This window comes from Aspergillus eucalypticola, assembly GCF_003184535.1.
Source record: "Aspergillus eucalypticola CBS 122712 chromosome Unknown BO83scaffold_7, whole genome shotgun sequence".
NCBI lineage: Eukaryota > Fungi > Ascomycota > Eurotiomycetes > Eurotiales > Aspergillaceae > Aspergillus > Aspergillus eucalypticola.
The window spans coordinates 288,359-311,782 of NW_020290281.1; the positions used below are offsets into that span (position 1 = coordinate 288,359).

The following is a 23,424-nucleotide window of genomic DNA, read 5'->3' on the forward strand; positions in this document are numbered from 1 at the left end:
CTACTTCCTCCCTTCACATCTGCTTGAAGATTCGGCGACACTGACTCTGACCGCAGAGCTTCCACTCCAACTCATCTGTATCAAGATACATCATCCTAAACCTCAGGTGAGTAGGTTTCTATGAGGAGCAGTCTTCTACACCCGGTTGATGATAACCACGATGATGGCACACCTGAACGCCTGAATAACCCATCCTACTATCGTCTAAGAACCACTCTTGACAGCTTGTCCTACAAGAAAACCAGCCTTCGCTAACCTTCAATCCCCACACAGCCAATCCAAACTTATCCTCATAAACCTACGATGACCAAAACCATCGACGACAACATGAAACAAGATACGAGTGTAAGTACAGCTCCATACCAATTCAGAAACCCACCATACCTCATTCTCCATCACCTTACTCACCCTCCCTTCCCCTCCCCCACACTAAACACATCTAACCACCATCCATATCCCAAACATATCCAGACCACAACCACCACTCGTAAAAATAGAAGAGCAGCCTGTGATGATAATGACAACGACTCCTCCAACAACCATACCTCCACAGGCACTTTCACCAACACTACACCCAACGCAACCAACAATGGAGGAAACAGCCACCAACCCTTCAAACGCCCTCGTCTCCCCTCCCCATTTACCAGACAAGCTGAGCGTTTCGAAGAAGCCCTGAACAGAGAAATTGAAGAACAGGAAGGTGCCCTCCGCATGAACGAGTACCGGATGCTTGCGGTGCGGGCCTTGGAGAACGAGGCGCATGATAGAGCGTTTAGGGATGCTATGGATGTGAGCTCGACTTATCAGCAGCACCAGCAGTATACCTCCACACAGAATCCATCTGTTGCTGCTGCTGCTGCTACTGCTGTTGATGAAGACATGGACATGGATGTCGATGGTGACGAATATCTTAACCCTCAACTTGAGGATCATGACGGGAATGGAGAAGGTGAAGAAGGACAAATGGTAGTAAGTTCCGAATATCTCATCCCCTGTTCGTGGTGAGGTATGAAAAACAGCATCATTCTCACCATCACTCTCATAACCACCAGACACCCACAGTCCAGGAGACAACACAACCAACCATCCCAACCCAAAGCGGCTGCCTAACCAGCAGCCTCATCGGCCTCGACAGCAACAACAACTTCACCCCCATTTCCATTCCCATCCCCATCCCCACCCCCAGAACCAGACCTAGCAACAACAATACCAACAACAGCAGCAATCTCGACTTCACCATCTTCGAAGACATCCTCCCAGACAGGGGGGGTCTACTATCCTTCTCTCCACGCCCGAATCGAGTAGCCTCAATGCTGCCCAGTTACCTTCATTATCCCTACACCAACAACCATAATAATAACCAAGAAGTACGTGCCTATCACCAAGACTGGGACTCAGATAAAGAGAACATCAATAGTAATATTGTTGCTGGGACCCTCCACGATCCGGTGGGAATGATCACTGAGACTGAGGCTGAGAGTTTTTCGCAGGTTGTTGATCGTTCATATCATGATCATTATGATGCTGATGCTGATGAGGATGAGATGAGACTCGATTATGATGAAGGTAGTCCTGCTGCTGCTGGTGAAGGTGGAGGTGGAGGCGAAGGTGGAAGATGGGGTTCCGGGGTTCCTACTTGGAGAGTCGAGTCGGAGTCAGAGTATGCTGATACGGAGGTGGATCCTGATGATTTGGGACTGGGGGTGCATGATTATGCGAATCGGAGGAGGAGAAGGTATCATCGTTTGAGATGGCAGTCGCGGGTTTTGGGCTCTCAGGATAGGGGGTCGGTGGCGTTGAATAGTAGTAATGTGCTGGTGCCGAGGATGCTTGGGGAGGGGCTGCAGGGTGATGGTGCTGGTGGTGCAGGTGGTGTTGCTGGGCGTGGAAGGCGCGGGCCGAGAAGGTTGTAGGTCTATGCAATGGATGAGGGTTGAAGTAAGGTGACTACTGCGTTTGTTGTGTGCTGGGTTAGTCGGGGTTTCTGAATTTGCCTGCGTCGGTATTTCATTGAACTGTGAGTGTATACTATCTTGATCGGTAAGGGTAAAATTCTCGAATAGTAATGTATTTCCTCTTAAAACTAGAGCAACTAAAAAGCGAAGGTGCTATCCTGGCCGCGCTCGTAAATGTTGATATCACTGAAACCTATGCAAATGATCGCTGGCGCTATGGCAGACCTAACTAAATCGCAAAACGAGACTGATGTCAAATGAAAAGCGAAACAACCAGAATGTCCGAGTACGCCGGCCTCCTCTCGGTCACATTTGCCGGGTTATGAATCAAGCAGCATGCAAACCGAAAAGGGCTGTCATCAAATCTGTAGCATATAGTCGTTGCTTATCATAATAGGTTTCCATTCAAAAGACGCCAAAAGTTGGTCGGTATCCAGCCCCAATCCTAATATCCCTCGACGCTGTCTTGGCCCTGAGATGAAGCACCCCTCTAGGGTCCTTTTCGACATCTGCGAACATTCGAAGGAGATCCTCAATTGTATCCCGTCCCGCTAGGACTCCATCGCCCATAGCTCCGGTTATAACAGCCGTCTTATGCGTCTGCAAATTGAGCAGGTAGTCATCAATAGAATTATCGACGATAAGCTTCACAAATTCCACCTCGCTTTCTTGCCCAATTCGAAACAAGCGGCAAAATGCCTAAAATCCAGAGCGTTAACAGCTGCACCAAGGTCCTATTAGGCAATATGACTGGACAGAAGTATACATACCTGCTCCTGAATAGCTTCGTTCCACCACAAGTCAACAAGAATGCATTTGTTGGCGGCTGAAAGGTCTAGTCCTATGCTTCCAGCCTTCAAACTGGCAATGAGAATCCTCACTTCGCTATTCTTATCACTAAACGTCTTCATATTGTTTTCGCGGCCTGATAGACCCAATTTTCCAGTCAACTGTGGAAAGTTAGCCACCCTGGGTTTTGAGTACATTCAAGGTCTTATTTGCTCACGAGGACAAACGGCCACCCTTCTGCTTCGCACATGGTAGACAGGATTTCAACGAAATCTAGAAACTGGGTAAAGATGACTACCTTGCCCGAGGATTCCTGAGCAAGCCACTCTGTAAGAATTTCGCGTATCTTCGTGAGTTTAGCACTAGGCATATGCTGGGCACACGCTTCAATCCAGTCCGTATTCTCATCGGCATCCGACTCTTCATCCGTTTCGTCTGCTTGTGGCGCCGTGATCTGGTGAATGTTGCTCCTAGCTTGTTTCTTGGTCAGGGTTCTCTTTTGGCGTTGCTTTTTATTCCTGTTAGTTGCCCCGTGAATCGATGCGGGTTGTATCTTTTCGTTACCCTCTTCTTTAAAATAAGCGGCTTCCGTAATCGAAACACGGCAGTTGACGCATTTGGGCTCCCTAAGCATTTTGTCCTTGTCCATCCGTAAGGAGTAGTAGCACTCCTCACAATACAAATGCCTGCATGAGGTTATCACAGGGTTGACTGGTGCAGATTTGCAGATGGGGCAATTTGTCCTTTCTAGTCTTTCTTCCCAAATCTCTCTCAGATGAAGCTCGTCCATTAGTTGGCGGAAACTTTTCGTCAATGCTGTCTCATCCCCATGAAGCTCTGTGGCATACTGGCCTGTGTCTCCATCATTAAGCTCATTAAGAACTGTCGTGTTTTTTCTCACTGATGAGAGCCATTGAACTATAGTATATGACGAATCATATTCCCCGCTTCCCTTGGCGATTCTGGAAAGTCTTTTCATCAAATTCCCTTCTGAAAGTAGCCTCTTAACTATGCACTGCGTTGTAAGCAAATGACTGCAGAACATACGAAGCATCAGAATCATTGATAGAAAGCATCGATACTGTGCTAACTTGGGCTGATCGAGATGGGCACAACCTGATTTGATGTCAGCGATTTTCTCCTGAAACTCTTGATATGGCAAAATATGTCTCTGGCGTACCATTGATGTTTTCTATAAAGACCTCTGATATGGCATTGTAAAGCTCTCGTTCGACGGCGCAGAATTGGACCCTGACGATTCTTTCGTTGACATCGGGTAGTTTAATTACTGGCAGTGAGAAAAGTCGACTTTTGTGTGTTCGCCGAAACAAAAAAGCTCGCAATAGGTTTACGAGGCGATCATGGCCTTCGTCATCCTACAGAAGGATTAGCTTTAGATTTCGACTCTGAAAATCAATGGGAAGTCACGCACGCTGCAAAAGTTCTTTATGAAAACTCCAGCATCTTTGCTGCCAGGAACGCCGAGAAAGTCGAAAAGCGGATAGAATTCTTCTAGATGGCTTGATTACTATGTCAGAAACCACAAACATTAAACGCCAGTCAGCAGCTGGGCATCAGGTGCGAGCTTACTTGTGCACTGGGGTTCCGCTTAGAATCCACTTATAGTGGCCAGTCAGAGAGCGGACGGCGATCGACACTGAGGATGTGTGATTCTTGATGGTGTGGCCTTCTGCAATTTGGTCGTCAAACCTGGACTCGCGATTGATGCCAAAAGGTAAGATTGAGCGGGAGGGAGACAGCATACCATCAAGAATGATTCGGTGGAACTTGATTTTATGTAGCGGGCCGATCTCTGTATCAAAGGATTGATCCCACCAGGCTGAAAGCTTCTCGTCGTCCTTCATACTATCGGTGAGCTTCATTGGTGGATAAGATCGCCTCACTTCATCATATGTAGTGATTCTGATGACTGTGTCAGTATACCACCTTGATATTGAAAGAGCTGCATGGTACCCGTACATAACATCATATTTTGCGAGGCTTTCCACTGTATTGAGGGACTCAAGCCTTGAACTAGCTCGGTATATAAGGACATCACCAATTGCTTTCTCGTCGCAGTGCCTGTTGATCTGTGTTTTCCTGTTCAAGTCAGACTGCAAGTTGGGTACATAGCATTGACCAAAATTACCAGTGAGTGACTAGGTGCGATGGAACAACAATGAGCGTAGTCTTCTCAGGATCCTCCGGATCAGAAGGTTTTCCATCTACGATATTTGCTAGACCCAGATTAGCTGTGCCACTTTTTCTTTCCACCTGCACTCACCCAGTGCTTGAATAGTTTTCCCGAAACCCATGATATCACAGAGGAGTCCCCCGAAGGGTCCCTCTGACGAACTTTCGCGGTCACGCTGTTCTAATCTTAGCCGCAAGTCATTCCAAGATATCGATGTATATTCATTCTCCTTACCATAAAAGCAGCCCCAAGTAGCTTATCATACCTGTCAGCTAGTATAATAGTAATAAGGGGCATATGCACACGAACCTGATAGTGATATAAACTTGTTTTCATTCCCTTGATGTTCCACCCGAGTTTTCCATCGCTTCTCGGACTGCATGTGAACTTGCGAGTAGCTTCAAGAAATTTTTTCTTGTCAGATTTAGCCTCCTTCTGATCCACACTCGGAATGGTAGCGACAAGTCGTTTGAGTGCTTTCATCTTATTCTTGTCAATAGAAGCAGGTATCGCATCCAGTGAAGCGTTGACATGTGCATCTTCCACGACTCCAGAAGAAAGGAGGGATTCTAGGTATTTTTTGGTACCCAGGGGCCCTCGCTTCGGTCTTTTACTGGGGCCAGGGATTCCGTTGTCGAACCCTCTATCTTTGCGCTTACGGGGTGCTCTCTTCGACATCTCTCTCTTCTTCTGGCGCGCAAGAACAACAGCAAGACCAAGTTCCTTGCTCTTTCGCTTTTCTTCTGCTGATATCCTGTTTTGTCGTCTCTTTTTCGGCTGTAGCTTGACAGGGATTGCATTAGAACTATCGGACTTTTGCTCGGTAGGAGCCTGTTTTGAAGTGGATTCATTGGGCTCGTCGATGTCTGAGAAAGAGAGAACACTCTGGTTTTCGATGGCTTTTCTCCTTGACACCCTTTCCTTTCGAGCATATTCCTGTTGCCTTGCTTTTTCTAAGCGTATCTCATCTGCAACAGATGGCTTCTCCAAACCATCAAACCATTTCTTGATAGAATTGAATCTAGGGAAACCAGTCAGACTCAGACTGGGACATAATGATAAGATACACTTACTGCCGCTTCGATAGGTCAGCCCTGGTACTAGCTTCAAGCTCCTCGTCAGGCCATTCTGTTGGGCAGCTTTGGTCTCCAGTGTCATCCGGGAAGTCTTCTACCGGTACGTCAGTGTTCCCGGAAGTCGAAGATGAGGATGAGAATAAGTCGATACATGACGGTGCGGACAGCCTCGGGTCTTCCTCATCATCGGCAGGTGCAGCTGCTGTGTCTGCATTTCCTGTTTGTGGAGCACTGGCGCTCGAGTGAGGTGCAACCTGCGAAAGCTGTTGAACAGGTGGACTTGTGTCACCTTCTGGATTGAGCCCCTGAAGTAGTTCGAGAGTATTTTGATTATCTGGAGACATCGGAGGCACATCTGGTCCCGAAGGTGGAAGATACAATGACGAATATTCGTCCTGCGGCACGAATAAACTTTCATCAAATACTGTTTGCGCAGCGGGTACCTGATCGTTCGGTACAGATAGAAATTCAGATGGAGAATTTCCTGTATGCCGGGCTGCTAGCAGAATGTCAGTATCATCCATGAAGGTGACTGCAAACTTTTGGGAGGCCTTACAATTGTGGATATCAAATCCCAAAGTAGAAAGGAAAAAGGCTTGCCTGGGATTGTACTGTTGCCTACGGCGATCAATTGCCTCCAGCAGAAGCTGTTGCGGATCGAGGCTTTCGGATTGGAGAGAAGATCCTTGCTTATCGGGCTCTTGCGCATATTCAGAGCCTGCTGCTTCTTGCTGCGTGAGCTTTGGTGGTTCCAGTTCCTCGCTAGAGCCTTCCATCTGTGCTTGATTCGCCGATGGCGTACGGAGGATTTCCGTTTTGAGCGAGCTGGTTGTGGAGGTTATAGAAGAAGGATGATAGGAAGAGAGAGGGGGTCGAACAAGGATCTACGAGAGCTCTGGCTAGAGGAGAGAGAAGAGGAGAGGAGTGAGAAGGAAAGAGGGAGGGCAGGGGGAGAGAAGAGGGTTTATATAGAGAGAAGAACGAATGGGGAAGAGGGAAGCAGAATAGGGCAGGGAAGAGGGAGCTTATACGAAGGCGGAAGAAGCAAGAGAGAGGCAAATGAGGCGAAAGGAACGAAGATCAGAGACGAGAGGAAGGTGAACAGAAGATGAGGAAGATGACACAGCCGAGAGAGATGAGAGGAAGGAAGTATGAGCTCGGGGACACCTCAGAGATGAGAGATCGATAGAAAGATCGCAGTCTTTGCCATACGATCGCGTAGATAAACAAGAGTAATCAGGAAGAGAGAGCGAAGAGAGAGCAAAGCGAGAAACACCGTGGCCGAGTGGAAGGAAGGTGACGAGGGTCAAAGCAGTAAGGTAGAAGGTTGTGAGACTGCTCATACAACAGCCATACTAAGTCAAACCGGGTGAAGAGTTGTTTCGGGATGCTACATGCAAGCCCGCATACAGTCCAAAAAGACGGAAAAGTCTGACAGATCATCAAGCGTCATACGTATATGAAATTAGAAGTTATGCCTAAAACCGATGCACTCCAGATCTCACTTCTATAGACATATACTTCACCGATAAATCATGCGTAAGGTCAATATCAAATCAAAGTCAAACAGGGATATCATCACTCATAACCACCAGCTCCTTTATCAGACCCATTTCAATCATTGCTCAGCGTTTCCTTTTCTAAAACCAAACACTAAACAAACATTACACCTCATCAATGGCGCAGTTGGGATGCATCACGTAGACAGTGCGTTGAACTTGCTCACTTTGCCCTTCATCATCGGCATCCACAAGGCCTTGCCCGCGAATGGGCATCAGAATGTTATCCTGCAGGAAGTAATTGAGATCAGCAATGGGATCAAGTAAAAGTGACAGCGATATGATTGCACATACCTTGATCATTCGCTTCAGGACCTTCACAGCCAAGTCACGCTCATTCTGGAGATCGTCCTCTGTGTCAATCTCGGACTCAATCTGCTCCAGATACCAGATGAGAAGATCCTCTTGCTCGACACCCTCACCAGAGTTCGCTTCATCGTCCCTTACACGACGGACCATGAGGTTCAGGATCTTCATGTACTTGTCATATGTGATCTTCGTCCTTGAGCGTTTGGGCTGGGCAGTTTCGGCATCTTCGCGCATAGGGCTGTCTCCATCACGGTCACGATCGCCCATGTCATGATCTTCCTCAGCAGCGCGACCATCCGCTGCTGCGGTTTCATCATCGTCGACTTCGACATCATCTTTCTCGACCGTCACAATGCTCTGTCGGAGAAGGTCGTACGCCTCGCGCACAAACTTGGGTATAATCTCTTCCACACAGTTGGCTTTGGCAACGGCTTCAGAAAGACGGATCAGGGACTCCAGCTGTCGAACCGTGATGCGGTATGAAGAGCGGCCCATGCCACCTTGAGCATCGCCAGCACGAAGCTCCTTATACTTTTCAACCAGATAAGCCTTGGCCTCCTCCGTGAAAACGGGCTTAAAGGTACGGGCGAATCGAATGTAGCGTAGTAATTGCTCGGTGCTGAGCTCGGGATGAACAGCTTCGTCGCGGTTCATGTGGACATTGACAATGTGATCAGCCAGATTGCGATCCACTGTTTCATTGGGATCATCCCGGATCACGAAGAACAGATCGAATCGACTCATAATGGGGGCACTGAAGTTAAGGTTGCCGCGTAGTGTAGTCTTGGGATTGTATCGGCCGCCGATGGGGTTGGCGGCAGCAAGAATCGAAGCCCGAGCATTAAGGGTGGTGTGAATTCCTGCCTTTGCAATAGAGATCGTTTGTTGTTCCATGGCTTCGTGAATGGCGACCTGGTCGCTGATGTCCATCTTATCGAACTCGTCGATACAGCAAATACCACCTCCATTCTAGATCACGATACGTCAGTTTCGAATGCCAACCAGATAGATCAGGTTACCTACAGCCAACATCAAGGCACCAGCTTCAATCGTGAACTCGCCTGTCTCAGCGTCCTTGACAACAGATGCGGTCAAACCGGCGGCAGACGAGGCTTTACCACTAGTGTAGACTGCACGAGGGTGCAATGAGCAAATATATCTGTTTCGTGTAAGCATGGCATGCAAAACAGTATGCAAATAGCCGGTATAAAACTCACTTCAAGAATTGACTCTTACTCGTGGATGGGTCACCGACAATGCAAATGTTGATGTCACCACGAAGCTGGAGGTTTTCTTGCTCCGTAGACTTGCCGACACCGCCAATCAGCTGCAGCAGCAGGCCCTTCTTGATCTGCTGATGACCGTAAATCATGGGAGCGATCGAGTCAATCAACCGCGAGTAGATGTACTCAGAGTGAACGAGATTCTTCAAGTCTTGAACCTCGTAGGGTGTCAGGCTCTGAAGCAGAGCTTCTTGGGCCTGATCTTCGTTGGATTCAGGATCCCGGCTTTGGTTGAGCGAAGCCAAGATGTTGTGCGATTGTCCATTCAGCTGCTGGTTAGACTGCTGACCCGGCGTCGTGGTGTCGGGAGTGACCATGCAAGAAAGGAAGGCGAGTCGATATGTCAAATCTTTGATACCGAGCGCCTTCAACCCAGTAACACCACCGCCTCCAATCTCACTTCCCCGGAATGCACCATCATCACGAACTGCCTCCGGCCGTACGCCAGGAAGTCCAAGTTGGCTGACATCGGGTACCACTATCAAGGTACCTGTAAAGATACACCGCTCACCAGCCTTAGCGCGATCCACCATCTCACCGCGAAGGATGACATCCATCGTCCGTGGCATACTGCCAGTTGGAATCTCGTGAGAAGATTCCTGCAGTTTCACCTTTTGCCAATCCACGAAGGTACTCTTGCCAATGTCCAAGCGCCAGCCGGAGCGGTTACCGCAGGTGTTGTTCGGACATTGGGAGGGCTCAGTGTAACGGAAGGTCTGTTCCACGTTGGTCACGACGGCCTTGCACTCTTCGCAAATGAAGGTTCCCAGTGATAATTCGGGACGGATTTCAGACGTCCGCGTGACAGTACCAGACACCGAGACCAGTTTCCCAATCTGGGATGTGCGCAGCTGGCGCAGTCTGGAAACAAGGGGCAGGTTGTAGAAGGCCAAAGAGAACAGCTTATCCGTCTGCTGATGCCTGGTCTTCTCGCGGATATTGCGCTCCAATTCAGGGTTGTCGGATACACTAGAGTTGCCTGCGATCATCGAAGTGCCGGCTTGGGAAGAAACACTGCCTGCGGCCGTAGCTTGACGGTGGGAGGCGAAGTAGTCTGGCTCATACTTGGCAATAAGGTCATGAAGAGCCTTGGTCAGGAAAGGTTGGAATCGGTAGTATTGGTTGGCAATGGCATCGGCAAGAATGGGGTTGCTCATAGAGGTCAAGTGGGTGAAATCGACGTAAAGGGTGGACAGCTCCCATTTCGCCATGCCCATGATCTGGGCGATGTAGTATTTCTTACTCAAAACTTGTGACGATGGCGCCGCCTGTGCCGACGAAGGTGTCTCTTCCTGGTAGGTCTCGAGGAGCTCTGCGAAAGCCTGCTGTACCTTCTCGCCTGCCACATCGCTTACCGGGGGCGGACCGGGAAGATAAGGATTGCGTAGTCGGGTAACGGTCGAGGCACTGGAATCGGCGACTTGATCGTCGGCAAAGCCATGCATGTCACTCATGGGGCCATTGCTTTCTGAAGGCGGTTGGGGTCGTGAGCTGGGAATTTGATCGGAGTGAAGACGATGGTCGCGAGAGCCCGCCGTGGAGCCCAACTCGGATTGCAGGACGGCGTCAAAAAGGGAAGACATGGTGGTGAGGCGGAGGGCCAAAGGGAGGCCGCTAAAAAGGGTGAGGGGTGCGACTTCAATATATGCGTAGACTAATTAATTAAACGTAAAGGGGTCCCTAGGGCCTGCCTTGAAGAAGAGAAGAAATAAAGAAAGAAAGAGGAAAAGTGGTTTTCGAGGTAGTGGGGTTTGAAGAGAGAATAATTGACCAAGAGCAGGCAGGCAGCGTTGATGTTTTGGTTGCTGCGGTTTCGCTTCTTTTTTGTTCGAGCTTTTGCAATGGGACGCGAATGCAACGCGAACGCGTCGGTAGAACAGTTATTGCGGAATACCGACGCGTAAAGTGCTTTTGTTCAGGACTGTGACAGACCTTCCCAAAGGGGCAGAATTAGTCTGCTTAGATCAGCAGCGTGGGAGTTGCGCACGGAACGCCATGCCAACCCCACCGGGACTAGACTGGTTGCGGGCAAAGGTCCTCGAGCCCACACCGGCCCAACCTGGCCTCCAGAAGCGGATACCTTCCAAGGGCAGAGGGCTTCATTCCGCACCCAATAAGCGCCGGCGGAGACACTTTTCCCGGAGCCTGAGCTGACGAGCAACCAATCAAAGCAATCCGTCAAGTCAAATAAACTTTCGGAGTCGGACTAGCGGGGCCTCTTAGTTGTCCTTGACCCCACCACTAGCACTGACTAACCCGTCCATCCCTAATAAGATGGAACGGACAGGTCGGGGGGTTTGTCGTTAGTCCTTATGCAACGGATAGATAAGCAAACCAAACTGCTGCTCTCTTCATCAACTGCTCCCTCACTACTACTGCTCTGACTTGACAGGTGGTCCGAGTTGGTTAGTCCCCATTTTACTAGCCCATTCTGCAATGCCTTCTCCTTGTCCTTCTTAGAAAGCTTTCCGTCCCCATTCGCTGGCGGCTTGTGTGTGTGTGTGTTCGTGATCTCACTTCCCCCCGAATATGCAGTCTTAACGAGTTCCGCTCTCGTTTCACCCTGTCATCCCGCCCAGCAGTCAATCTCTCTCCCCTCCCCTCCCCCTTGTGCGATTGTAAGAAACAATACCAAACCGGAGAGAGGGGAACGACCAAAAAAAAAAAAAAATCAAAGGAAAAGAAAACCCGCCATGTCGGCGGATAGACTTCCTTTGGCGGAATCAACACCTCTCGACTCCTCTACCTCAGGCGTACGGGGCACTTCTTCGTCTGAATCAGAACAACAACGTTGGTTTCTTTGCCGCCTTCTCTGTGATCTGACCGTCCAGTCGACGAACTTACCAACACCCTTTCCTCAGGAACGTCCAGCGACCCTTCTCAAATTCCTGTGAGGATTAGACGACGAAGGCACTTGCCTATGTCCGATGATCAATCCTCCAGGAACCAAATCTTCTACTTTGTTGACTCCAATTCCTCGTCCCGCGAAAAACGGGCTCATGTGATGCGTCACCATGTTCAGGAGAAACGCCGGCAGAGGAAGTCATCCCACTCCCGGGCGGACGGCGACCGGAGGGGTAGTCGCCCTCTTCGCTACTCCCCATGGCCTCATAAGAGGACAGAAGTAGACAATCATGATGATTACGAATCCATTGCCCCTCAGGAGGTTCCCAACGAAACTTCAATAAACGGGCATTCCTTGGTAAGTTCATCATTTACCATCAATACAATACATTCACCATTACTTACACAAATGTTTCCACCGCTCGTCATATTAATCTAATTAATGGTATAGATTCCGTTTGGTCTCCCTCCTGTGCAATCACCACCCGAATCGGTAGATGGATACCAGTCACCTTCACCTGTCACTATGCTTGATGCCTCGAGGAAAGATCCATTCAATTCTCTTCCAGGCGTCTACTCCCCTGATGACCAAGAGCTGGCCGACTACTGGACTAATCGGCTAACCTACTGGTCGGGCCAAAATAAATACATCAAAGACCTTGTGTTCAAGGCCGCCATGAGCCACCCATTGTGCTTCCAAGCAGTCATCCTCACCTACTGCGCCCGCTGGAAAGCCCAGCTCTACAACCTGAAAGACAGCAAGGAAGCTCAGTATCATCTCGACAAGGCCGTAAAGGGAGTCGAAGAAGCAAGGATTGGATCTGCGGGAGTCGACGAAGATAACCTCGCATTGGCACTTAGCGGCATGTCACTACACGAGGATCGGTTTGGTGACAAGCAAGTCGCTCGGAAATACGAAGACCAGGCTGTCGAAATCCTCCGGTCTCGATCCGGCACGCAGAGCACGGTCGAGGTCTTCATGCATTACGTGCGATACGTGATGATCCCGCCACCGATGGAAATGAGCGAAGAGGGGAAGCGCTGGCTCGTCTCTTTTCTTCATGCAGCAGAGCAGCTGATGCACCAGCATAGCACACCTTCATACTTAGAGTCTGTACCCCAGCGACGGACTGCTTTCCAGATGGATAGTCCCTTATTTCCTCTACTTTCCAGTGGGCCCCGCCCTTCGCAGGTGCCTCAGGATTACCGCATGTATGTTGTGCGCAATGCGCCCACCCAGGAGATAACTAGAACCGCAGCCTTGATCTACATTACCGCGGCGCTGTGGGATCTGGCAGCCTCGGAGAACAAAACCGGGCGGTTTCTCAACCATCTCCACCACCTCGTGCGACTGCACAACCTGGACCGGTACCCAGCCTGCGAGACCTTCATCTGGCTGCTCCTGGAAGAAGGCTATGGAGCGGACCTGAAGGAGTCGGAACGCGGATGGTCCACAGGCGAGCTACTGAAGATGCACAAGCAGCTCCGACCGGACCTTCAATTCCAATACAACGAAATCCTCTTCAGTCTGCTCATGCTCCATCCGCCAATCCGAGGAATTGATGCGTTTGAGGAAGAATTGCTTGGGCCCATTTGAGCGAGAGAGACGACCCAAATTACTTTTTCGAGATACCCCTTCCCCTGTCGACATTCATCTACTTAGCCAGTGTTTTCATCTTTATTTTGAAAAGGAGCGTGTGTTGTGCTGTGTTGTATTGTGTTCTGTATGTTTGTATATTTCGGGCAGAACAGAGAAAAGTACTGATTAGGTACGAATCCCAAACGCATGATTGTTTTCCGCGACGTGCAGGAGCGTCGCAGCAGTCGTACATGATTATTTACTCCGTACTTTGGTGACCTCTTTAATTGCCTGTAGCTAGCTGTCTGAATTAAATGTAAGTAAGTAAGTGGTGGTAACCCCGCATTTTCGGGGGTTCCCTATAGGTTACTGACTGGTTGGTGTCACCTCAGATCGGGTTTTCTAGAACGACCTGTTCCACGGTTCCCAATCCGCGACCAATATCCCTTGCAGGCAATTGGTCACTCACTGTTCACAGATACTACCATCTGCTTACTTACTTACCCTTCCGTGTATCTAAACTACTTTGACTTAGTTAGGATGACTTTTGCCACGTAAGCCGATCTGCATCGGAAACCTCTAAGCTAACTAACCCATTTTACAAAGGTAAACTAACAACAAACCTACCCACTTATTCCTTCTCCCCCCCTCCCCATCGGATCATCATCCTCCCTCTCGTAAAGGGAAAAAAAAAGCCTAATAGATATATCTACAGTAAAACACGGTTATAAGCATCACCTTATATAAGCAATCCTCCATTACAAGCACCCTGCCACCGTGTCTGAATTGCTACACCATACAAAAATGCTTCATCCTCCATTACTAGCAAATTGCTAAGTTCCTGATCTTTCTCCATACAAAAGTGCCTATATTGGATGCTCAGAATAGCTAATTTGGACGTCATTATTTAAAATCTATACTAGAATAGACTACTAAAACATAATAAAATAAGTTTTTTTCTATTATTTTATTTATTTAATAATATTTACAAGTCTCATTTAATCTTATTTCTACTAAATAGTTAAAAATTATATATAATTAGCAGATTACTTCTTTCTCTGTATCCCGTACTCCCGGTGATTTATATATTTTGATGTTATTCCCGATTACTGATTGATATATAAAAATACTTAGTAAAATTACAGCTAGAAGCCCCCAAAAACATAATTTGAATATTAATTTAATATTTCTATATTCGCTAGCATATCAGAAACATAATATTCTAAAAAAAAAGCATTAAATGCACAATAAAATAATATTTTAGATATAATATTCGATATAAGCAAGATCTCGATATAAGCAATTTTATGGCGTGTCTCATATAATTGCTTATAACCGTGTTTTACTGTATTAATCTACTCTTCACCGTGACGCCGCGTAATTCGATCAACAGCCTGACAATCCCTCATTCGATCGATCCTTACCAACTACCACTAACAGAATATCAGTGGGGAAAAACAAGAAGTTACGGTGAGAGAAAGAGATATGAGATATTATTTTCCCAATCTTTGTACAGTAGTAGTACTGTACATATGAGGATCATTCGCGCGCGCACGGACTTTCAAAAAACGATGTGCATTTCCATTAATGGATGGGATGAGTAGATAGATAGATTTTTTTTACTTATTTTCTTTTTTTTTTTTTGCTTATTATAGTCCGGTGGGGTGAGACGGACATGTCACATACTTTTCCTTTTTCCTTCCTGCCGGATATAGAATCCGCTGGGTACGAAGGTGCTTCGTTCATTCGTTTGTGTTAGCTGCTACTAGTAGAAGTAGTAGTGGTAGTAGTGTACAGTATACAGTATTAAGTACACATAGCTGCATAGTTGGTGTCATGTTTGTGGTACTTTTTCGTTTTTTGTTCTTTCTTTCTCATAAATGTTATTGAAATTTCTGCACACATTGAATATCGCTAGATAAATCGACTCTTGGGTAGAGAATAGATTTATCATGTCCGTCAGCTGGGCTTTGGGCTGATGGTGGCGGGACATAGTTTAGTTAATTAGTTAGTTAGTGTCAGTGCCGCTTAGTAAAGAAATAACATGGCTGGGATTGACTTTTAAAGAGAGAGAAAATGAGAGAAAAGAGGGGTCTGGAGCTCACGCCACTACTACTACTGTACTCTAGACACAGAACAGGTAGTACTCCATAACCAAACAAGAATAAAAAGATAAATAGTAGCTAACTGCTTAGCTACTCTAGTACTTTTGATCAATGATCCCTGCTCCCACACACACACACACACACACCAGATTACACACGCTACTGCAGGCCGCTGTTTTGGGTCAGGGCATGGCATGCCGTCCGCCCGCCCCCGTCCGTCTGTGTGTCTCACGGGAGAAGAGAGGAATGGTCTGTGGTAGGTACTAGACGGGGCTAGCAGAAGTACGACCGGCTGGGTTGGGCTGGACTGGACTGGGCTGGGCTGAGAGGTAAGTAAGTAGTAAACTAGGATCTGAGTGGTTACTTAAGCTTATTGATTACTTTGGTTGGTTGGTCATGATGGAAGTACTGTAAGTCGACTAGATAGATGTGAGCGGGTGAGTGGGTAGTTAATTAATCAATTTGATGGGAGTGTGGTGTTAGTTTAGCTCGTTAATTTATTATTTAAGGTAATGGTAGTTACTTGATTGAAGATAGTTTGTTTCGGGACTGTTAGATATAGTATGTTGATGTGCTCGTGGGTCGGGAATTGTACGTAGTATGTGAAGCTGCTTGTGCAGAATTAGCATCGGAAGTATCATCTGGGAAACTTTGTGCCACAAGAAGATGATCCGGATACTACTGTAGGGGTATAGTTTGAGGGTGGGATCGCTGCTAGGTCTGAAGTTGTGCAATGTACACTCTTCAATGTCACTTCTTCATGCAAACCTTGCACATTTTGTGTTTGAGACATTTTAACTGGGATTATACTCCGTACATCATAATCGCTTCCAGAAGTAACTACTTCTTTGTAGGACAAATCTTCTCTGGTATGACAGGGAAATAATCCCTCCGCGATACACGCGATACACGCCTTGAGTTTGGCATCTATCAAATTTCCTTTCAAATGCTTGTGCAACAGTCAATTGCCCCAAGATTGACACCTTCATAAAGTCCTGTCTCAGATACCAGTCCCAAAACCAAGGCTAGACCTGGCATAGCCCTCGTCCCGTATTCCACAAAAGCAAAAGCCGTGACAGTAACTAACCTCTAGGATGTTGCCACAGGAATACGATAAATCTTTCTCAGGTTCTCCAGTTGCTTGCAGTATGATAGGTGTCAATGGCCAGCCCGTGTCCAGCCACATGGTTATTTAATATTTATTCGCGTCCCGTCCTCGGAGCGTTAGGATTAACGGACGGACTTGCTCCATATTGTTCTGGCGGAAGCTGATCGTAGACAAGTAGAATGCTTGCTTGTCTGTCTGTCTAGGCAACGGGATTTCAATATGCCGCTGGTGTTACTACACAATCTCGTGGCAAAGTGTGCTGCTACTACGGGTGCATGAAGCCTCCTTCCTTCAAGCTTTTTAGTGTGTATGATGTGGTGATGCCAATTATAAATAGCATCATCATCGCTTGCAGAAACCACACAGGAATAAATCTACCTCGACACGCGTAATGATGATGATGAGCAGAGAGGGAAAAAAAAAGTATCGCATCGCGCAAGTGACAACAAAACAAACGGATAGACACATAAACATTCTTCTGCACTGGCGATCAGAAACTAAGCAAGCAGTGCTTGCATTCAGTCAAACACACCGCCGAATTCAAAAAGAACACTAAACACAGCCGGGCTAGCGTTGACAAATTTTAAGCGCGGAAAAAAAAGAAAGAGTTGCCTGGTTAGTGGTTCCAAGGGCAAAAGGTCTCTGATCTGGTACGGCAGATGGTGGCCCCAGCACGAGGCTGAAAGACTGGTTTGATTGCCTGCGGGTCCCCCATAGGCATCGATGGGATGAACCTATGATCCGAGATCCAAGGGACGATGAGGTGGAAATGAGCCAGTCTTGTGATGCGTATGTACGGATCATAGATGATGCACCTTGTTCATGGGGAAGATCGGGTTTGTTGTTTGCTGTTATTGTGTGTGAAGGAAGGGAGTTTGCGCGGTGGCGACTAAACTAGATGCCTACACTGAGGACTGTTTCCTGTTGACTCTGTAGCGCACAACTGCATCCATGCCCTCCATGCCCTCCATTTCTTAGCATTCCAGTTACCCCCTTCTCCTCTAATCCTGGTAGTACTTACTACATGCCAGTATATATAGTACTGTTAGTTTGAAGAATGATAGATCAGACCGACCACAGACACGATGGCGCAAAATGAAACGGGCGGCCCGTGTCAGAATCTTCGCAAGTTGAAACGCATGGCGCCGTGGATGCTGTGGCTGGAGACTGGAGACTGGAGACTGGGAGAGGAGAAAGAGAGTCGTAAGCCAACCATCGGACAGATCCCGATCTTGGCTATTTTCCAACTGTCCCGAGTCACGGGTTGAGGGTTTGCAGATTGCTTTTTACTATTATTTATGATTTCATACATTTATTGGCTTCTCATTTTGAAAGGAAATGAGATCACAGGTACATCTCTAATTTCATACTGTGACACAATTGTCTGATAGTCTTAAATAACTATCCACTGTATTCTTTGCCTCTAGTAGAAAGAAATGATTTCATTGCTGCCGTTTGCGTCGGTCGCAGAGTGCTGCCCCTTTCGACACCCACGGAGAAGACCGTCTCAATCAACCACAGGAACAAACCCACTCTAGCCGGCCGTCTGGGGGAGAAGAGATTGCGTTCCTCGATTTTTCTCCTCCCTGACCTGAGTTAGGAACTGAAAGGTTCGGGCAGATTCGAATTTGCCACCTTCGCTACCGGACGAAAGGCCATTATTCTATCTACACAGAGCAATCCGCATACAGAGGATTACCATGATTTACCAGCCATTCCTGTGTGCATGTATGAGAGAGTCCACTGCAAAAAGCGCGTCGGAACAATACGATACGGTAAGCGAGTCGCAAGTCAGACTAAGAGACACTAGTCAATCTGCTAGGCCGATCTATTGGGACCAACTCATCCACTCTCGCGCCTTATCATCTTCCCTCGTCGGGTCTCTCCAGCCACAGTAACCAAACGGAGTCCCTTCGGAAAATTGTTCAGCTTTCCATCAATTCCTGGTTGTCACCGGGCCACATCAGACAGCAAAAGAGGGGAAGCAAGCTTCTCTCGGTGAACAACACCATAATGTGTGTGGCTGGGAATTGAATTCTGTCCCGGTCCGATGGCAAAATGGCAAATGAGAATTCACCTTGGATCGGACAACATCAGTCTGGCTGGCATGATGATGCTCATATCATGATGACGAGCAGTGGCTGGAACGGAGTGCGATCGTCGCTTTGCTGTTGATCAGCCCAAAAGTCAAAATGCAAATCTAGCATTTCGCGCGCTCCTGATCGGAATTCCCCTTACGCTGGCCTCCCCTTCAATCGTCATCGACTCCTCCACTTACAGGAGTGTGACCCGGGCGACCCAACGATCCCATCTGAGATCCAGAGTTGACCTGCCAGTGGCATCGCCTCTCACTCGTCCTGCGCGGCCCCAAGTGGAGTGGCTTGTTCCCTCGTGGGTGGCACTAGCTTCATTCCCTCTCCATCCCACCCAGACTTGACCAAAGCCCGGATGAGCTCCCCTTTTAGCTCTTCTCGTGATGCTAGCCTGAGATTTCCTTCAAGGGAACCATTCTTTCGGTTCAGCCGAACCCATTGCCATTCCTAGGGGTCCAATTGGCATGCGCTGAGCTGTGCATCCAATCTGCTTTGCCGGCTCATTTCTACCATTTCACTTTCTTTTTTTTTTTTCTTTACAGTGGGCAGATCAGCAAACCCACTTCAAGTCCCAGGCGACCCAAACAGAAAAAGGTTTCCTTTCCTTGGGTGGCTCCCCTTCTCCCTTTAAGCTTTGCGCCCCTTGAGTCTATCCTTCGCTTTTCTCATTTTTCGTTTAAACAAACCTACCTCCCTCCCTCCCTCCCTTTCGTTTCTGTCCAGCTGCCCTGTTTGGATCTCACACTCTTTCGATCCTGGCCGTGCCCTTGCCTGTGATCCCCTCCCCCTCTCTGCGGTCGACCGCTCTCGATCGTGCGACATTCTGCCTCTTGACGTAACCGCACCTATATTCTACTTGACCACGGCAGACTCGTACTGCCACGGGCATTGATTCGTGCCATCATGGCTATCCATGATGTCGGCCTGGAAGGCCTTCATCAGCTATTCCAACGGGTGAGTCCTAATGGTGTTGTGGGATTGCGCTCGGTCGCATTCCTTGATTGATGCTGAAGAGCGCATCTCTAACCCTTCCACAGAGCAGTGATGATCCGCAAAGCGCTTCCAACTCGGCCTCGGGCCTGGTCACGACCTTGGTCCCCTCCTTGATCTCTGCCGCGGCCATGGTAATCATCTTCATTATTTTGCGACGCAGGGAAACTCGCATGTACATGCCCCGAACCTACCTGGGTGTTCTGCGCCCCTCGGAGCGTACTCCCGCTTCTCCTACTGGCCTCTGGAACTGGATTTTGCAAATGTACCGGCTGCCCGATGAATATGTCTTGCAGCATCACTCCATGGATGCCTATCTCCTCTTGCGCTTCCTGAAGGTTGTGTCGATGATTTGCTTCGTGGGAGCTTGCATGACCTGGCCTATCCTGTTCCCGGTCAATGCAACGGGCGGCAACGGCAATCAGCAATTAGATATGCTGAGCATGTCGAACGTCAGCGCTGATAACTATGCTCGCTACTTCGCCCACGCATTCATTGCATGGCTCTTTGTCGGTGTGTACTTCTGTAAAGTATGGCTCGGGGGTGTCCGTCACTAATGGTATTGCTAGGCTTCGTCTTCTACACGATCACCCGCGAATGCCTGTTCTACATCAATCTGCGCCACGCTTACGCCCTCGCTCCGGCATATGCCAGCCGTCTCTCGTCTCGCACCGTGCTCTTTACTGCGGTCACCGAAGATTACTTGAGCCGCGAAAAGATTCGGCAGATGTTTGGTCCCGAGAAGGTGAAGAATGTCTGGCTTACGACCAACACCAGCGAATTGGACGATAAGGTTGCCGAGCGCGAGGACGCTGCGATGAAGCTCGAGGCGGCGGAGACGAAGCTCATCAAATTGGCAAACGCTGCTCGCCTGAAGGCCCTCAAGAAGCAAGGGTCCGTGGAGGAAGGCCAGAACGCAGGCGATAGCCTTTGCGACGATGACGATGAGTCCGGCTCGGTTGCAGCTCGCTGGGTTCGACCCCAAGACCGTCCTACCCATCGGCTCACATTCCTGGTCGGTAAGAAGGTTGATACCATCAACTGGGCGAGATCTGAAATCGAGCGTCTTCAACCCGAGATCGAGGAACTTCAGGCCAAACACAGGGAAGGTAATGCGGACCTGGTGTCGTCTGTCTTCGTTGAATTCCACGCCCAGGCCGATGCTCAGCAGGCTTTCCAGTCTGGTTAGTGTTCCATGTCGTCCGTCTTTTGTGTCCAGCTATGCTAACTCGCGCACAGTGGCCCACAACTACCCCCTGCACATGGCGCCTCGTTACATCGGCCTGGAGCCCACCCAGGTCATCTGGTCCAACTTGCGCATCAAGTGGTGGGAGCGACTCGTTCGTTACTCTGTGACCATCGCATTTGTTGTCGCTTTGATTGTCTTCTGGGCCATTCCCACTGCCGTGGTTGGCTGCATCTCGAACATCAACTTCCTGACTGAGAAGGTTCCTTTCCTTCGCTTTATCGATGACGTTCCAAGCTGGATTCTGGGTGTTATCACGTCTCTTCTGCCTACGGTCATGATGTCCGTACTCATGGCCTTGCTGCCAATTATCCTCCGATGTAAGTTGCAACCCTAGGCCTCCATGTATGTGAAGTCTGAGCGCATTCTCATCTGTCGATAGTGATGGCCAAACTCGGTGGCGCTCCCAGCTTGGCTGCCGTGGAGTTGACTACACAAAACTTCTATTTCGCATTCGAAGTCATCCAGGTTTTCCTGGTTGTCACTATTTCATCTTCCGCCTCCGGTGTCGTCTCCGATATTATCAGCGATCCCACTTCCGCTGCGTCTCTGTTGGCCCAAAAGATTCCCACCGCTTCGAACTTCTACATCTCGTACATCGTCCTGCAGGGGTTGTCTTTCAGTGCCGGTGCTCTGCTGCAGATCAGTGGACTAATCCTCGGCAAGGTCCTGGGTCGGCTCCTGGACAACACGCCGCGAAAGATGTACAGCCGTTGGTCCAACCTTGCTGGTCTGGGCTGGGGAACTGTGTATCCTATCTTTACCCTTCTCGCTGTGATTGGTAAGTAACTGTTTGTTAAGGATGTAAGGAACGGCCAGCTGACAATACATACAGCTATCGTCTACTCGTGTATTGCACCCCTCGTGCTCGGGTTCGCCACCATCGGTCTTTACCTCTTCTACTTCGCCTACCGCTACAACATGCTGTATGTGTCGAACGCCAACATTGACACCCAGGGCAAGGCCTACGTCCAGGGTCTGAAGCACCTGACTGTGGGCTGCTATCTCCTGATGGTCTGTCTGATTGGTCTCTTCGCCATCGCTACCGCTGCCGACAGTATTGCCACTGGACCCCTGGTCCTCATGATCATTCTGCTGATCTTCTGTGTTCTGTACCACGTGGCCCTCAACAATGCCCTGGAGCCCCTGATCCACTACCTGCCCAAGAACCTCGAGTCGGAGGAAGAAGCCCTGCTGTCTCGCGAGCAGACCAAGGTGAGCCAGTCCGGCGAGGCGTCGGATGACGCCGCCGGCGGCGGCTCCAAGGCACGCGACAGCGGCGTGGCCAACATCGATTCCGCCGAACGGGGTCTGACCTCCGACGAGCCCCAGGCTAAGCCCAACTTCCTGCTCCGGTACCTTCGTCCCGACAGGTACGACAGCTATGCGCACATGCGCCGCCTGGTTCCTAGCGGACAGGAGATCACCAAGTATGACCCCGAGGTGGAGCGGGACGCTTACTTCAACCCCTCCATCAAGGCACAGGCTCCTCTGCTCTGGATTCCTCGCGATGAGCTCGGTGTCAGTCGCCAGGAGGTCAAGCACACCTCCCGGGTCATCAAGATCACCGACGAGGATGCCTGGCTGGACGAGAAGAACCACATCTGCTGGGACTTGGACAAGGGTGTTCCTCCGATCTTCAAGGAGAAGGTTTACTACTAGATACCCAGACACAAGGAAAAGAGAAAAGAAAAATGATGTGTATGGATATTCTACCGACTGTTGGATGATAATGGTGATGGTGATGGTGATTGTGATGGGCGAATAGTTTACAGAGAACCTTGATACCCACGGATTTGAAGGCCATAAGAGTATATGGCTGGCTTCTGGAAGATAAAGATAATACGGATGTTCATGTTTTATTTCTAATTATACTAACTAATTATGAGTTTTAAGTGTTGAGAAGAAGAAATGGCCGTGATGTTTACATACATATATGCAAGGTTACTATAAATATCACATAATGATCGTTGAAATGAATATCCCCCTATTACCTCAAACCGAGCTGTTATTACTATGATAAGATTACTCCCCCCTCACCAGGATGAACCCTCTCCCCAACCCCTCCTCACCCCCATTCATCCGATCAAACCAACGCCTCACCCAAGGAAGCAACCTCAGATCATACCCATATTGATCCGCCGCCGCGGCATACGCGAAATGTACTATATCAGCCACCGTACTGTCATGTCACCAATAATTAGCCCTCATCATATCTCTACACATTCACCCACCCACACAAGGAAAAGGAAAAAGAAAAGGAAAGGGGCAGGAAATACTATCTCCCCCTCCCA

The 23,424-nt window shown here is 48.8% G+C and overlaps 5 protein-coding genes across 5 annotated transcripts; 3 read left to right on the forward strand and 2 right to left on the reverse strand.

The window, feature by feature from the left end:
- Positions 1 to 303: 303 nt before the first annotated feature.
- BO83DRAFT_415596 (uncharacterized protein) lies at positions 304 to 2,024 on the forward strand (the record flags this gene model as incomplete). Its single annotated transcript, XM_025534643.1, has 3 exons — positions 304 to 345; positions 472 to 969; positions 1,053 to 2,024. 3 exons carry the CDS (start codon positions 304 to 306, stop codon positions 1,911 to 1,913), a joined length of 1,401 nt encoding a protein of 466 aa, XP_025390043.1. The 3' UTR covers positions 1,914 to 2,024.
- Positions 2,025 to 2,360: 336 nt separating this feature from the next.
- Positions 2,361 to 6,790, reverse strand: BO83DRAFT_461593 (putative SNF2 family helicase; the record flags this gene model as incomplete). Its single annotated transcript, XM_025537264.1, has 16 exons — positions 2,361 to 2,654; positions 2,726 to 2,905; positions 2,962 to 3,662; positions 3,792 to 3,860; positions 3,925 to 4,120; positions 4,177 to 4,264; positions 4,335 to 4,434; positions 4,510 to 4,667; positions 4,725 to 4,844; positions 4,894 to 4,981; positions 5,029 to 5,113; positions 5,173 to 5,193; positions 5,248 to 5,804; positions 5,931 to 5,959; positions 6,012 to 6,513; positions 6,571 to 6,790. 16 exons carry the CDS (start codon positions 6,788 to 6,790, stop codon positions 2,361 to 2,363), a joined length of 3,408 nt encoding a protein of 1,135 aa, XP_025390044.1.
- Positions 6,791 to 7,481: 691 nt separating this feature from the next.
- BO83DRAFT_356941 (MCM DNA helicase complex subunit MCM6) lies at positions 7,482 to 10,947 on the reverse strand. Its single transcript, XM_025529226.1, has 4 exons — positions 9,100 to 10,947; positions 8,906 to 9,041; positions 7,868 to 8,851; positions 7,482 to 7,801 (listed from the first exon to the last, which is right to left on the reverse strand). The coding sequence occupies exons 1-4, from the start codon at positions 10,746 to 10,748 to the stop codon at positions 7,679 to 7,681; spliced, it is 2,892 nt and encodes a 963-aa protein (XP_025390045.1). The 5' UTR covers positions 10,749 to 10,947; the 3' UTR covers positions 7,482 to 7,678.
- A 911-nt stretch (positions 10,948 to 11,858) lies between these two features.
- BO83DRAFT_415598 (uncharacterized protein) lies at positions 11,859 to 13,849 on the forward strand (the record flags this gene model as incomplete). The annotated part of the gene is made up of 3 exons (XM_025534644.1): positions 11,859 to 11,955; positions 11,997 to 12,367; positions 12,461 to 13,849. The coding sequence occupies 3 exons, from the start codon at positions 11,859 to 11,861 to the stop codon at positions 13,604 to 13,606; spliced, it is 1,614 nt and encodes a 537-aa protein (XP_025390046.1). The 3' UTR covers positions 13,607 to 13,849.
- A 5,948-nt stretch (positions 13,850 to 19,797) lies between these two features.
- Positions 19,798 to 22,792, forward strand: BO83DRAFT_308331 (putative DUF221 domain protein; the record flags this gene model as incomplete). The annotated part of the gene is made up of 6 exons (XM_025527364.1): positions 19,798 to 19,848; positions 19,932 to 20,397; positions 20,454 to 21,068; positions 21,124 to 21,450; positions 21,513 to 21,911; positions 21,966 to 22,792. The coding sequence occupies 6 exons, from the start codon at positions 19,798 to 19,800 to the stop codon at positions 22,790 to 22,792; spliced, it is 2,685 nt and encodes an 894-aa protein (XP_025390047.1).
- Between the last annotated feature and the right edge of the window lie 632 nt (positions 22,793 to 23,424).